General features: G+C 40.8%; 1 protein-coding gene across 5 annotated transcripts in view; it reads right to left on the reverse strand.

Moving 5' to 3' along the window:
- Window positions 1-16874, reverse strand: part of DCAF6 (DDB1 and CUL4 associated factor 6) — a 95798-nt gene that overhangs the window by 65837 nt on the left and 13087 nt on the right. For all 5 annotated transcript variants that reach the window (XM_068144649.1, XM_068144652.1, XM_068144651.1 and 2 more), the window contains exons 2-3: window positions 13465-13526; window positions 7272-7364 (exon numbers count right to left, since the gene is read on the reverse strand). In XM_068144649.1, the coding sequence (XP_068000750.1) occupies window positions 7272-7364; window positions 13465-13526 (155 nt within the window). The remainder of the gene's footprint in view (window positions 1-7271; window positions 7365-13464; window positions 13527-16874) is intronic.

Below are 16874 nucleotides of genomic sequence, written 5' to 3' on the forward strand. Positions count from 1 at the left end.
AACTTAATCCAATAAAACATTATGCAAATGAAGTTGCTCTCTCAGAGACAGCTCATGACTAATACTACACAAGTGCACCTTTTAAACAATTCACACACACAAAATTAATGGTCTATCTGCATATTCTGTGCCCTGCTTTTAACTCAGCTGGCAGCTCAGCCCTGGCAAATTTGCTCACAACAGAGTGGCTTCTTCTTCCCCCACTCTGACCCCTCCAGGTGGAGGAGAAGGACCCGGGAGGCAGAGATGCTAGTTGAGTCCCTTCCAACCCTGAATGAAACTATGAAACTATGAGATAAGGACAATTTACTACTCTATTGCAGGGATATCAGATTACACAAAGGAAAACAGCCGTACTGGCAATCTGCAGCAACAGGGGCACTGACAAAACACAAACCGCCCCCAAAATACCAAACTGAGGGCAGCCCTGTCCCAGAAGCCTGGGGAGGGGCAAAAAAACCAAAACCAAACAACCCCAAACCACACCAACCAACACAAGCATAAAAAACCCCAAACAAACTCCACAAAACACCCAGAAAAAGGAAACTACAAGCTATAGAATATACTTCAAGTCCACTAAGCCTTGGTCAACCCTTCCCATCCTGCAGTGATCATGATGTTAGCACAGCGTAGAACATACTAGCCAGCTTGCACGGCATCACCCTAGGGTGAGGGGCGGCAGCCCTGTCCCTCCTAGTGGGGCTAGTCAGCTTAAACCAATACATCTGAAACATACACAAGGCCTAATATCTTTTATATATACATATATTCAAAGGAAATAAGGAACTCAGTATCAAAGGAGCAACTCAGAGCAAGAGGTCCATAAGGTACCCTCATTCAGATAAAAGTTAAAGTCTTCTGTCAGTCCCACCTCTGATTTTCTGTTATTGCTACTGTGAAAGAATTTCTCCTGACATGAAAATCTTTTTGATCTCCATAATAAAAACAGATAATTAAAAGAAACAACACTCTAAACTAGAGGCTTTACCATCTTGCCAGTTCACCACTTCCTCCCTATTGCTGAATATAACCAGACAGACTTTTTCTTCTCTTTACTCTGCGGTACAGAGTCTTTCTCTTACCAAGGTACAAGTGCTCCTTACTTTTCCCACTTTTTCCAACAAACCTAATGCCCCTGGGTTTCATGAAGTCAAAACACCTAATTTATCTTCTGCTTCAGTTTTTTTCCATGTACTGATCTCAGTTTAGACACAGAGATCTGAATTTGATGGTTAGTGGTGTCCCCCAGGGATCAGTGCTGGGCCCCAGCCTCTTTAATATCTTCATCGATGATCTGGATGAGGGGATTCAGTCAGTCATCAGCAAATTTGCAGATGACACCAAGCTCAGGGCAGGAGTTGATCTGTTAGAGAGTAGGAGAGCTCTGCAGAGGGACACTGCCAGGCTGGACAGAAGGGCAGAGTCCAACAGGATAGCATTCAACAAGTCCAAGTGCCAGGTTCTGCACTTTGGCCACAACAACCCCATGCAGAGCTACAAGCTGGGGTCAGAGTGGCTGGAGAGCTGCCAAACAGAAAGGGACCTGGGGATGCTGATTGACAGCTGCCTAAGTACGAGCCAGCAGTGTGCCCAGGTGGCCAAGAAGGCCAATGGCAGCCTGGCCTGCATCAAGAATAGAGTGGCTAGCAGGAGCAGGGAAGTCATTGTGCCCCTGGACTCTGCATTGGTTAGGCTGCACCTTGAGTCCTGTGTCCAGTTCTGGGCCCCTCAGTTTAAGAAGGACATTGAGACACTTGAACGTGTCCAGAGAAGGGCAACAAGGCTGGGGAGAGGCCTTGAGCACAAGCCCTATGAGGAGAGGCTGAGGGAGCTGGGATTGTTTATCCTGGAGAAGAGGAGGCTCAGGGGAGACCTTAGTGCTGTCTACAACTACCTGAAGGGAGGTTGTAGCCAGGAGGGAGTTGGTCTCTTCTCCCAGACAACCAGCACCAGAACAAGAGGACACAGTCTCAAGCTGCACCAGGGGAAGTTTAGGCTGGAGGTGAGGAGAAAGTTCTTCACTGAGAGAGTCGTTCACCATTGGAATGTGCTGCCCAGGGAGGTGGTGGAGTCACCATCCCTGGAGGTGTTCAAGGGGGGATTGGACATGGCACTTGCCATGGTTTAGTGATGGAGTCTGTGGTGACAGGTTGGACTCGATGATCTTTGCGGTCTCTTCCAACCTCGGTGATTCTATGATTACCCACAAACTTGAAAAAAAATCCAGATTTTTCTTTCCCTCCCTTCTCTCATCCACTGTAAATGGAAACAGGATTCAGAAACACACACATCTAAATATTTTCAGTAAAGAGTTTCCTCAAAAAGCAGATCTCACCTTGCTTGCCCCTCAATTTCCTGACTGTTGCACAGCATTGCAATGAAATTAATAAAGTATTACAGTATGTATTACATGCACAGTTATTTTCCGTGCCCTTGCACTGAACATCCTCTTTTATGGCCTTACAGAGGAGAAGGAGGTATAAAAGTTGCTGGTGTCTGGGTAGAGAAAAAGATGAGAGACTACCACAAACAACAATCCTCAAAAGCCTACTGTTAGCTACACAGAGTAAAATAGTATCTCCACTTGTACTCCATTTGAGCATTTTACTATCAACATGTAAGAGGCTACAGAAACTTAATGACTGAAGAAAAAGGGAAGGAGGAGGGAAGCAAAGAATTTCAGATGTTCTTCAAAGCACTTAACTTGGTGTAGTAATTATATATTCATACCTTCTACAATTGCTTAGGTAATATGCCACACAGGAAAAAAAGGGAAAGGGGAAAGGGGAAAGGGGAAAGGGGAAAGGGGAAAGGGGAAAGGGGAAAGGGGAAAGGGGAAAGGCAACAAATTGAAGATTTCAAATTGCACCTCATAAAACCATAGATTAAATCTCAGGAGAGGATTACTAATTCATGTGGCAATCCCAAAATCTTACATACAAGCTTCCATCCATAACAATAAGTACTTTCTTCCATGAAAATAAACTTTCTGGCAGCTACCCTGTTGGCTTCATTAAACCTGAAATGTTTCAGCTCCCTATCTAAATGGACAATCTTTCCAATAAAAAGTCACCACGCTGAACAAAAGAGTAGCTTTAAAATCACATCAAAAAACAAAGCCATTTTTTAAAGAGATTTTATTACCACTCTGGTTTCCTTTTTTTAAAGGAAAAAAGCGTCTGTTTAAACAAATACAAGGCAGGTATCAGTGGATTACAAAGCTTTTCAGGATACAGTTAATTTTGGGTTCCCATTCAAGACACTCAGTGCAGAAAAATTATCAAGCCAATCTTTTCAATAGTACTTCCTTTAAAGAGGTCAAACCTTCTTTTTAAGTAAAGCAAACCTAATGGAACCCCACCCTAAAAAGTAGCAATCCAGATTATAGAAAAGCTGCATACCTTCAGCCTCAGCAAGCACCCTCTAAACTCTCCCCAGAACTCTCACATGGGCTGAACCCTTCCTCTTCCAGAAGGCAAACCAGGTTAAAGATTCAAAAATCCTGAGTGACCCAAAAATCCTGAAACTCCTAAGAACCATGTCTTCATATTGGTATTAGCCAAGATAAGTCTCAGGCTTCTTTAAAGGCTTTGAAAACTGAGTGCTCAACCTGAGGCAAATACATGAATTTCCATATGTTTGTACCATATTTCTGCCATGTAGAACTTTAGGTCCATCCAAACTCCTCCTGCTCCCCACCCTCAGTAATGTGATGCCTAAAACAAATGAGGAAAAAAAGATCCACAACAAGAATTCTTCTCAGCCATCCCAAAGTATAATAAAGCACTCATCCTTTTCACTGGGACTTGCAATTACTAGTAGAAATCACAGTAACATATTTCTCCTCAGATGCTGGGGGATACCTGCCTATCTTACCAAGAGACAGGAATGCAAGTTGATTTAGCATAAAGGACCAAGGCCATTTACAATCAGTAAATGTTTGTGTTAAATGAAGACCTGCTAAGCTGGCCTGCCAAAAAGCTGAAGGAAGAGTCTTCAGCCCTGTTTTGCCTAAAACCAATGAAGGAAGGCCAAAATAACAACCAACCAACATCAAAACGGATTTTGAAGCTCAGGGTAGCCAAGTGAAGACTTTTGCCTAAATAACTGCAATTTTAATACTAAAGTTGACACCTCTCAGTAGCCAATGAACAAAATTGAGTACATATTAAATATATATGACTATGTTATTCAATTCTGCTCCCAAATCATGCTAAATGTCACTGTGCTGGGTTACACCCATCCTGGGAGGAGGGCTACAAGAGCCCTGCTTCCCCCAGAGGACAAAAGAAACTTGATCCAGGTGAACAGAGAGGGACTTGGTTTCCCCCTCCCAGGACGAGGGGTCCCCCAGGTCAAAGGTGGTCTATTCCACTCCCCCTTCCTGTCCAGCAAGCCTATAAAGAGGAAGACACCATGACCCTTTGCTCCTACCTTGCCTGTTGAAGGGGGTCAACAGCCACTGCCAGCCTTCTTGTTCTGCCACGTGGTCAGGCCTGGCCTTTCCCTACTGCATCCACATTTCTCTAAAGGACTGAAATCCACTTACATCAAGAGAAATATAAGGCCATCCAAGCTTGGTTTTGTGTATTTTCCTATTCACCCTTATTCCTTACCCTTGTAAAGCCTCCCTGTTATTGCTATATATGTATATTTTGTTAAAAAATTTACTTCTACTTCCAAACTGACTCCAGATTATTTTTTGGTAAATTCACCTCCTTCTCTTTTCCCCTACCTCTTTTTTTGTTTGTTTTGTTTCTCTCCCTCTTCCCTTATTCAGGGAAAAGAAGAGGGGAGAAGGGGAAGAATTATTGGTTTGCTACCATCTGAGGTCTTAAACTCCAGTTAAGGTTCAAACCACTACAGTCACCCAGCAGGCAGCAACATGTGGGGCTAGGGTATAAAACCCACAAGAAGAACATTTCTCAGCATCCAGAAGCATCAGTACCAGCAGCAACGGGTGCATCAGCAGTTGGGAGGGAAAGACACAGACAAGGACTGTTGATGGGCCATGCTCCTTCTCCTCCACCCCAGACAGGGACACCTCTCTTGGTGGGAATAGCACCTTCAGTATATGGCTTAACTTTTGCTACATTTCTGTTCTATTAGAGCTACTGCAAAGGTTTGCATCTCTGATAGTGTTGGATGCTACCCAGGTTTTATTAACGTAAGATCATCTTGCAGTTAGTGCATTTAACACCAGCAAACCCTAAGCTGTTCTATCTGTTGCTTTGGACAATTAATCAGCTTGATTTGTTTTAATTTTCTGAAGCTGTGCCAGTGCAAGTCCCTGAGGCACCAGAAAAAGAGAGGCAAACATTAATTTTGCCAAATAGTTCTATTAAGGGTCCTGGGCTCTGAGACAGGCAGAACACAGGATCTTACCTGTAATGTAAGAGATGCACAAGCACTATAAACACCTATCACCCATTCAAACTCGAGTAACACTTAGAAAATGTCTCCTGCTGAGACACATAACACAGTAGCAACTACCATTTGCATCTGGCCATACGTTACATGAACTGAAATGACTCACTTAAAACTCACAAAAAATAAGATTAAATAAACAAGATTAAATGCTTCCTTATAAAATTAGATATTTTACTAACACAGAGGACTGTATTGATGGCTGAAGTGTATTCTTGCTACTCTAGCTGGTTCATAACAGAAAATGTATCTGCCAAAATGACAAATTGCAGTACATTTCTGCTACCAATACCAATTTGCTGCCTTTTCCTATTGATTCTGTAACTCAAGCCAGAGGAAAAAAGCTAAAGCAATTGTAAGTCATTAAAAACCGCATCTCTAGTACATTTCAGGAACAACACTGATTATTAGGTCTTCTTGTTAGTACATGCTGGCTTATAACTGCATCTGCATACATGGGTTGGGGGGGTGGAAATCTGCTCTGCTGTTAGGTAGAGCTAACCATTAAAAGTAAGACAACAAAACATCTTTTCTATTCTATGAAGAGAAAGGTATGTATGGAACTCTACCTTTCTCATTTGGCAACAGTAGTACACAGTGGGGGGGAAAAATGATCCCCTGAAAAAAGAAAGTTTAAATTGATGGATTTATTAAAATACTACAATATTTTAATATAATAATTATGCAATAACAATATTGGTATCCCACAGCAATATAATACAATAAACTCTGTACAATATTGAACATCCTTTACTTGCATGAAAAGGTTTTACTTCTCAAGTGTCTTCATCTGTTTTATAGATGTCTTAGATATCCCTTCTTCAGCTGAACTCCAGTTCAAAAGAAACCCTAGTCTAACACCACTGATCTGAATGTGGTCAATCTGATACCAATGGTTGAAAAGAAGAGAGTAAGTTTAGAAGCTGCAGTTCATTTTGGGAAGTGAGGAAAATGGCCTTGCATATAGGCACAGGCTACATTCCTGATTGCTATTATTTTCCCACCACAGCTTTTCAGGAAGGTAAAATTTTGCTGCTTCCATATGCTTCCATTCAAACTCTCTTCCACCATATCAACCATACATTTTGGTTCCCCCACTGCATTTAATTTTTCAGCACCTCTTCAGGCCTTAGTTCTCAACCTCTGAGAAAGCATAAGAGAGAAGATTTCACTTGAACATTGCTGCATAGGCTACCCAGCACTGACAAAGTTCATAGCATCTCTTCTATCAAACTATCAATGCCTCCTTAAAGAGCAAAGCATGGAACACTGCTACCACATGACAGATACTAGTTGGCATTACTGGAAGCCATCTGACTTCATTGGAACCCATATAAGTGCAGAACTGGAAAAGCAGAGGCCTTTACAGCACTTCTGCTATTTAGGAGCCACATATACACAAACACAAGGCAATGTAATTTCAAATGGTAATATTTTAATCAGTACTGACATTTCAACATTGCACAGGAAGGCCATTGCGTGCATCACGTACAGCAAAAAACTAATACAATATTTGAAAACTAAAATGAAACAGAAAACAATTTCTATGACTATAAGATTTCACAGGAATCATTTAATCCTATTGCTAATTCTGACACTGATCTGTTGTGTGACCATGTTCCTTTTGTGCCAGACCACCTACCGTAAAATGGGATAATACCTATGTTGCAAGGGATTAGACTACTAAGGCTTTAAAGCACTGTGAAGTTTCATTTCCAGTTATAAAACTATAAAGTGCCTGATATTATCATTTTCAAGTAATAGCTTGAAAAATATCTCAGTATCTTGAGAAATAATCATGCAAATCCTCTTTGAAAATTCCTGAGTATGCAGAACAAACATACCTTCCTGCTGTAGGGATTACTGATCACCAGATTGGTGTCATCTGAGCCAGATAAGATATATTCTCCTGTATCATTCCAGCAAATTGTATTCACCTGCATGAAATAAAAAGGTTATATTTACATTTCCAGAATATTGTAACATCAATGCTCATCCAACACTACAGAAATGGGAGTTCACAAATGAAATTTCTAAGTAGCTAGCACACACATACAAATAATTTAAAAACAAGTTTATAAGGGAATCAATCACCTGCTTCATCTATGGAATCTCAATTACTCCCTCTGCTCCAGAAGAGTCCATCAGGGAAATTAAGCCTTCCCACAGAGGCCACAGTACCCACAATTTTACACATTCCAGTGCTTTAATGTACCAAATTCCTCCACAAAGTTCTCTGCATTTTAAATGGAGGTCATCACAACATCACCATTATTTTATCTTCACCCCATCTAGCTTCTGACCATTCATTGCTTTGTATACTTCTCAGTGACCACACCTTCTCAAAGATCATGTGAATGGCCTGCATTAGGAATAGTGTGGCCAGCAGGAGCAGGGAAGTCAATTGTGCCCCTGGACTCTGCATTGGTTAGGCCACACCTTCAGTCCTGTGTCCAGTTCTGGGCCCCTCAGTTTAAGAAGGACATCGAGACACTTGAATGTGTCCAGAGAAGGGCAACAAGGCTGGGGAGAGGCCTTGAACACAAGCCCTATGAGGAGAGACTGAGGGAGCTGGGATTGTTTAGCCTGAAGAGGAGGCTCAGGGGTGACCTGATTGCCCTCTACAACTACCTGAAAGGTGGTTGTAGCCAGGAAGGGGTTGCTCTCTTCTCCCAGGCAACCAGCACCAGAACAAGGGGACACAGTCTCAAGCTGCGCCAGGGGAGGTTTAGACTCAAGGTGAGGAGAAAGTTCTTCACCGAGCGAGTTGTTCGTCATTGGAATGTGCTGCCCAGGGAGGTGGTGGAGTCACCGTCCCTGGAGGTGTTCAAGAGGGGATTGGATGTGGCACTTGGTGCCATGGTTTAGTCATGAGGTCTGTGTTGATAGGTTGGACTCGATGATCCTTGAGGTCTCTTCCAACTTTGGTTATACTGTGATACTGTAACAGCACCACAGAATTTGTCCCATATCCCTTTTGGGAATCAAGTATGCTGGGAATGAAGAATCCTCCAGAGAGGTACTGACTTGTATTGGGAGAACTTTACAATATATTTCCTCATCAATTCTCCCTCTCACATAACTGTTTAGTAATGTGTCACTGAACTAAAATAGTAAAAAGCACTCAAAGGCTAGGAAGATCAAAAACTGTCCTTAGAATAACCTGTCTTCAAGCAGCAGCTCAAGCACAAGACTGCATGCATCACCATGATTATTTCAGCCTCTAAACTAGCTTTCTCTTGGCTGTATGGTGTTGAGAGAATAACTACCTTAGTGCCACAGGTGATATAATGGGTAGAAAACTCACTTTGTTCTAAATCCTTTTCTTAATGCTTTTAAAAATTTGTCTCATTCTGATTCCAAAAGATGACAATCTTTTTCTTTAAAATAAACACAGCCATTTTAGTTACTATTTCAATTACAAGCTTAGTTGGGGGTCTTTAATTAGGCAAAGTTGCAAAATCAGAATTAGCTGTTAGATTGATCAGATGCACAACAACTTGACTGTACTCTGCACTGGTTAGGCCACACCTTGAGTACTGTGTCCAGTTCTGGGCCCATCAATTTAAGAAAGACATTGAGACTCTTGAATGTGTCCAGAGAAGGGCAACGAGGCTGGGGAGAGGCCTTGAGCACAGCCCTGTGAAGAGAGGCTGAGGGAGCTGGGGTTGTTTAGCCTGGAGAAGAGGAGGCACAGGGGAGTCTTTATTGCTCTCTACAACTACCTGAGGGGAGGCTGTAGCCAGGTGGGGGTTGGTGCCTTGTCCCAGGCAATCAGCACCAGAACAACAGGACACAGTCTCAAGCTGTGCCAAGGAAAGTTTAAGCTTGAGGTGAGGAGAAAGTTTTCACAGAGAGAGTTGTTGGCCATTGGAATGTGCTGCTCTGGGAGGTGGTGGAGTCCCCATCCCTGGAGGTGCTCAAAAAAGGATTGGATGTGGCACTTGAAGCCACGGTTTAGTTCTCAGGAGGTGTTGGGTGACAGGTTGGACTTGATGGTCTCTGAGGTCTTTTCCAACCTTATTGATTCTATGACTTATTAAGGAGTTTTAAATGAGCTTTCGCATTACACTACGCATGCCTAGGGCAGAGTTAGCTCAATGCTCAACAGCGCTCAAATAATGTTAATAATCATTAGGAAATGCACAGAAAAGCAAACACCATTTTGTCAGTGTATACAGTCATGCATGGCAAATCTGTCTCTTCCACATTATCCAATGCTTTGGTTCATATGCCACTTCTATATTCTCCATTTCTGTTACTACCCATTTGAAAAGAGAAATTATATTAAAAAAAAAATTACTAAGGTGGTCATAGGCATCTACTAATTTTTATAGCAACTAGCAAGTAATTTGTATTATTCTGGGGAGGGCATATGATAGAAGCTTATGAAATCATGAATGACATGGAAAAGAAATCATTTTCTGTGAATCTTTGCGGTAAAGAAGAGAGAAAGCCTCCCATGAAACCATCACATGACACACACGGGATTTATTGAAACTGGAGTTCACTGTCGTGGAATGTCCTAAACACCAGAAGTGGAAGAATATACATATTCATTAATGAAAAACTGAAAGTTACCAGAAACAAAACTGCTACTTTCACCTCTATCTGTCTATTATTGTATGGCATGTTCCCTGGAACACTGCATGATTGCCCTATCTCACCTGTCTTCAAAAATGAGTCCTGTCTACTTCGACTGAGCACTGGCTACTCTTAGGGTTTTATAACCTTGACTGTCAACCAAGAACCATGCATTCAACTCGCCCCTAGATCCATCTATCATTGAAGTAACCTGTCCTGACAATGTGAATGAATGGCCTCTACAAAATGTTGCCAACCATAGCACAGTGCAATGGCTGGGGCAAGCGCAAAACCCAACAATACTCATCTGCATTTCCTTTCAGGCAGAGGAGTACCATTGGTGCCCTAAAGAAACCAAAATGCTAGTACAACGATAGAGTAACAGAAACAGGAAAGGGGGGGAGGGAGGGGGGTACAAACAAGGAAACTGACCAAAAATAAAAAAAGGGGGGGGGGGGAATAAAAAAGAAGAGGGGAAAGAGCTATCACAAAAACTAAATAGAGAAGGATGGACGAGTGTGACCAAAAGCAAATCTGAAGGGCAGAAAAGCAGAGAAAGCATTGATGATGCAAAGAGAAGACATGACTATCTAAATTGCAGCATCACAAGCCTGCGCAACACAATTGTTCTCCTTCTAAACTCCAGTTTCATTGCACAGATAGCCTCAGGGTTGAGCAGCTGCAATACACCCTTACCTAGGGCAGAGTTGGTTCTCAATGTTATTGTCAAAAAACAATTCAAGTAACAGTGGAATAGGCTTGATTTTTATTCTTTTGTTTTCCCCCAGAGAACACCAGCTTTCCAGTAACTGATCAGTCAATACACATTTCTCAGTGTTCAGTACAACCTATTGACCAACAGTGAATAACCCCAATAAATATATGTAGTGATAAATATATGTAGTGATAACTATAACCAGATAGAATGGAATGGAATGGAATGGAATGGAATGGAATGGAATGGAATGGAATGGAATGGAATGGAATGGAATGGAACAGAACTAACCAGGTTGGAAGAGAGCTTTGAGATCATCAATTCCAACCTATGTTCAATGAAAGCAAATGAAAAGAAAGTTCTCATGTCTCTACCATAGAAAATTGGTTTGTGTTTCAAAGCCCTGTAGAACAGCTATGTATCTGTTACCTTCACAGCCATTCAACACCCAACTAAAAGCATAATGTAATAGTTACAACTCCAAGGGTTCGAAATTCTTGGAAAAATATGTAAGAGACAAACCAAAGGACATGCATAAAAATGGAAGTGACAACTACAAACAAAATAAGCTTTTTTTCTTCTAAGCACTCCAGGTTATCAGCTGCATCTAGTTTTATTTGCCACTCAACTAGCCTTAAAAGGAAGCAGCAGGCACTTCTGACTCATTAGTCAAAATGTCAAAAATAAATTTGCTTTCTCTGTATTTTCTCCAGACAATGCAGAAGACAGTATAGCCAATCCTTACAAAAATGGGAAAAGCAAACTTGCACTTCTATGCAATGTAACAGTAGAATCTACTCCTTTGTGAACAAGATAGATAAACAGAATGCAAGAAATAGAACAAAGGAAATACAAGTATCTGCGGATACACAGACCATCAGAAAGATCTTCAAGCAGGGAAGTGAGTGCAAAAGGTACTACTTCTCATCTGTGGAGAAATAGGTAAAAGCTGCACATTCCAACAACATGAAAACAAACTTCCTATACCAATTTAAGCATAGCTTTGAGGACTTAATCTCAAAACTATTTGCTCACATGTGCCATCCCGGAGGAGAAGTATACCACACAGGATGCTTGTTTGTTACTGAACTTAATGTCTCCTTTACTTTGAAATTTCATATTTGCTTGTCAGAAGCTTCATCTACCTATGCATTCTGCAATTCTACCTTCCTCAACTTTCCCAGGACCAGAATTGGAAGAAAATAAGTAGTATTTTTACTCCAATTCAATATGATTCTGAGCTGCTCTCTTCTCTCCTTGTGCCTCATTGCTGCTAGGCCAAACTGATTCTTTTTCAACACTTCATACAGAAAGCATCTCATCTCAGTTTACACATTTCCTTGTCAATGTAAGCTCCCTTTAGAATTAATATGGAAAATGGTACCTTCTGGCATCCATACAACCTCACCAAATTTGGACAACGTGAGCATTGTTAAAAGAGGCAATCCATGCCCTAGAAAGGGTCCCACAGGATCTCTCTTTTGGGAAACACAGATCAAATGGTAGGCAGGAAGTTGACTTTATTTTTATCTTCAGCTAGAAAAAAAAATTAATTTGACCACCATGTCCAATTACTCAGCATGCTTTACAGGGAAAATAAAAGCTGCAATTTGTGGAATGGAATGGAATGGAATGGAATGGAATGGAATGGAATGAACCAGGTTGGAAAAGACCTTCAAGATCATCAAGTCCAACCTATCACCCAACACCAGCTAATCAACTAAACCATGGCACCAAGTGCCTCATGCAGGCTCTTCTTAAACACTTCCAGGGATGGTGACTCCACCTCCCTGAGCAGCACATTCCCACGGCCAATCTCTCTTTCTGGGAAGAATTTCTTCCTAACATCCAGCCTAAACCTCCCCTGGTGCAGCTTGAGACTGTGTCCTCTTGTTCTGGTGCTGGTTGCCTGGGAGAAGAGACCAACCCCCACCTGGCTACAACCTCTCTTCAGGTAGTTGTAGACAGCAAGAAGGTTTCCCCTGAACCTCCTCTCCTCCAGGCTAAGCAACCCCAGCTCCCTCAGCCTCTCCTCACAGGGCTGTGCTCCAAACCCTTCACCAGCTTTGTTACTCTTCTCTTAACACGGTCCAGCAACTCAACATCTTTCCTAAACTGAGGGGCCCAGAACTGGGCACAAATATTCTTAAAGAAACCCCAAAAAAATCCAAACAAACAAAATCAAATCAAACCAAACCAAAGCACCAAAGCCCACCCGCCAAAAACTCTGAACACTCCCCAAACCCCCACAAATCTAGAAACATCTTTAAGACTCCTATAGTGTTCATTCCTCACTGATTCAGCAACTGCAACGTAAAAAGACACAGCACCTGACCATTTGCTTTTTAGAATCATTCAAAACTGTAATACAGCTTGAAGTCAACAAAGTATATCAACATAACACAATACTGCTAAAGATTCCATGTAAAAGGTTTAAGATGAGTTCTAACTAAAAGACAAGCATGTGTTATCCCAGCATAGAAGATTAATTCATTCAGCAGTGGATTCAGTAATAATGTATAGGAAAGGGATTTTGTTTTGCTTCAAAGGTAAAGCATCAAATGTTTAAGAAAAAACATGTACCTAGAGAATTCAGATGTAGGTCTCAACCAGTACAGTTTTCCAACTTGGCTTTAATGCATAGTATTTGCATTTTTTAAGATAAGGAACTAACATCATGGCAACAAAAATCACAATTTAACATACTTTAACAAACAAAAAAACAACAAGTGACTTACACATCCATCATGAACATTCAAGGTTGCTTCAAGTTTTAACCTTTGGATAAATTCTCTTCTGCCTGTGAAGAGAAACACTAATTACATACTTTTTCAAAACAGTAACACTGAACAAGTAATAAAGATCCTACTAATGGGTGCTAACAGGTAAAGACCTAATCAATAAAGCATCACATTTGACAGCACTTCTTCACCTTTAATAAGAGTGCAGAAACAGCAAAATGAACATTTCACAGGTTCACAGGCTGATGCTCTCTCTAAAGCAGCAAATAACTGCAGTCATTTGGTTAACTTAGCTGAAGGACAGCAAGATAACAATTGAAGTATGACCCCTTGTATAGAAATATAAAGAAGAATAGGTTTAGGTCTCAAGCAGAAAGTAAAAAGTGGTCTTAAAATTTCAACAAAGAACAGGAAGTTCATCTTCCAAGCACTATCTACAATTTTACATCTCTTAAAGCAGAGAAAAAACAATTGCAATTCCATCATATCTTTTGCCATTTGGAAAGTACCACTGAAGTCCACTACCATTCCATTTGATACATTTTTATGGGATAAAATACAAAAGAAACTTTTGGAAAGCTGACGTGAAAGGAAGAAATGAAGGAGAAAGAAGTAATCTATAAATGCATATTGAGTAAGGTAAGGGCCCAGGAACTTTTAGTCCTTATTCCCTGTATACAAGCTGACCTACCACTGCACTTAAAACCACTGCTATACTATACACATGAAGAGGGGAAAAGAAATTATATAGAAAACAATGTGATCTCCACCCAAACCCAATGTTGAAACAAATAGCGCCAAGTTTCATTTCAAGTGCCACCACTTTCTGAAAGTAGGCTATAATGACACACAATCACAGAATGTTAGGGGCTGAAAGGAACCTTGAAAGATCATAGAATCCTACAATGGTCTGGGTTGGAGGGGACCTCCAAAGTTCATCTAGTCCAACCCCTCTACAGTCAGCAGGGGCATCCTCAACTACATCAGGCTGTCCAGAGCCCTCTTGAGCCTTCTTTCAATATCTCCAGGGATGGGGCCCCAACCACCGCCCCAGGTAACCTCTTCCAGTGTTCCACCACCCTCCTGGTGAAAAACCTGTTCCTAACATCCAATCTAGATCTGCTCTTCTCTAGTTTGAAGCCATTGCCCCTCATCCTATCACTATAGCTTTGAAGTACATTTGTGCTTTACAGAAGTACCACTGAACTTTGATCCAAAGCAGCACCACATTGGTATAAGACATTAAAAAACAACCATATTTGGAAAACCAGTACTAGATCCTATTTGTCAAATGAACACTCATTTATGTCAAGCTGGCTCTTTCCAAGGCCAAGTCCCTCAGCACTAGCTTGCAGTGACATTTGGAATGCCCTAGTTTAAAACTGAAAGAGAGCCAGCATCTGTTCCCAATGCAGAGCACATGTTATCTTGCACTCGAAGAGCAGTTTAAAACTACTCAACTTTCTTGGGTAGAGCTGACGTATTTCTGAAGCCACTCCATGAAAATATGGCAAGCCCAGTTCATATGCATATAGGTTATTTTTCTGGATTAACTGCATCAAACTCTGCACTCTTTTGATCTACATCTCAACACAGTTTTTCCACCTTCCAGAATTCTCCATATAGCATAATCAGCTCTATGCGCTGTGTGCACTGAATTAAATTCCATCAAGGTACGTTAAAAATCCTTGAAGATTAAGTAAAATAATGGAAAACATTTGTTAGCTACATAGACTGATGGCAGACCAATTTTATAGACACAGAAAACTGAAGCAATTTATCAAAGAAGAGGGTGAAGCAGCAGTACTGCCAGAAACCAAATCCACCGGTGTGACCGCTAGTCCTTTGAACAAGGCCCTGCATTATATTTCCTTATTGTTTTGTACCACTATATAAATGTCAAAAAATGGTAACTCCTGGTTCTATCGATGTTTACGACTACCTTTCAAGGTACTATGAGCAGCTACTTCATTATGCTTTAAATTCTAAACAGCTAATCCAAATTCTTCTCTGCTCTTCATAGCCTTAAGCCTGAAGGTCTGAACGCTACAGCAAATACAAAGTTTTAATTGCTATGAAGAGATTAACTTGCAATTTTAATATGCAAGAGCTTTGCTACTATGCATCCAGCATCAAGCAGCTTGGTGGCTAAATCAAGCTTTCACTCAAATCCTAAGATCCACTTCAGAATAAGCTTTGTGTATTAAGGAACACAAAACTTTCGCTATGATAGAAACAACAGAACATAGACACTATGCCCTGAATTACAATCCAGCAAGCCTAGAATATTTCCTAGCAAGGATATTGATACAAAATTTGAAGAAATTTTGTATCAGTATATTTATTTATGAAGAAATCTTACATATCTTGAAGAAATCAATATAGTAATGCATGAAGAAATACAGAAGATACACAAAAAAAGATCTGCTGAAGGAAAAAAAGGTTCAGCAATGTCCTATGTATTTCAGAGTAATCAATAAGCCTTTTGGAAAAGACTACTGTTTGGATTTGCTTCTAGCAAAGCTGCAAGAGTAAGTTACTATAGGTAACAGCACAGTGAAGATTTATTTGCATTATTAGCAATGCCTGCAATTAACTTTCACACATAATTTCACTTACTACAAGTATCCACTCCTGAATATAGGCTTCCACTGGGCTCCATCGCTGGTAAGGCTACAAGCATTTTCAGTGTAGACCAATGTGTTTAATTTCTGTTTTTCATGCTTGAAATATATTTAATAGATAACATTCAGTTGTATTAATAGAATTTTTAAGGTGTTCTCAGCTGCAAAATCATGGCATGAAGTACACAACTACCCGCCTTAGAGAAGGCATTTTATCTGTGCATTCTACGAACTGGCTTTTGAGTGAGCGTGCTATATTGACTAGTACTAAGTGGATTTCATTCACAAGTACACCACATTCTGACAGCTATCCTGTCCCCACTTCCACTTGCACTGCCCATTATAAAGCCTTCTGCATTGTTTTTGCCACAGACTGCAGCTGAGCAGATGATAAAACAAGCATGGTTTGGTGACAGGAGAAAAAACCTGCAAGTTTCAGCAATTTTAATATTCATTCAGTCCTTCAGAGGAGTCCAATGCTTATATACAAACTACTCACTGAGATAAAAGACACTTGAAATTTTCATACTGTGTTACAAATATTTGTAATGCCAGCAGAGCAGAGGACAAAAAAAAATCACGATAAAACAAACAGAATTTGTATTCATGTGAAAAACAACCAAGGGCGAAAAGATAACATGCACCAACTTACTCTTCACAACACAACACTGCCTGAAATAGCTTAAGTGTGATCAACTGGCTTTGTGACTATAAACAAATGCAAAAGCACCTCCTGTTTTTTTCACCAGCGCTGAAATACATCACTCAAGTAAACAAATTGGA

The sequence above is a fragment of the Melanerpes formicivorus genome, unplaced genomic scaffold, assembly GCF_026170545.1.
Source record: "Melanerpes formicivorus ecotype bairdi unplaced genomic scaffold, bMelFor1.0.p_v2 SCAF_11, whole genome shotgun sequence".
NCBI lineage: Eukaryota > Metazoa > Chordata > Aves > Piciformes > Picidae > Melanerpes > Melanerpes formicivorus.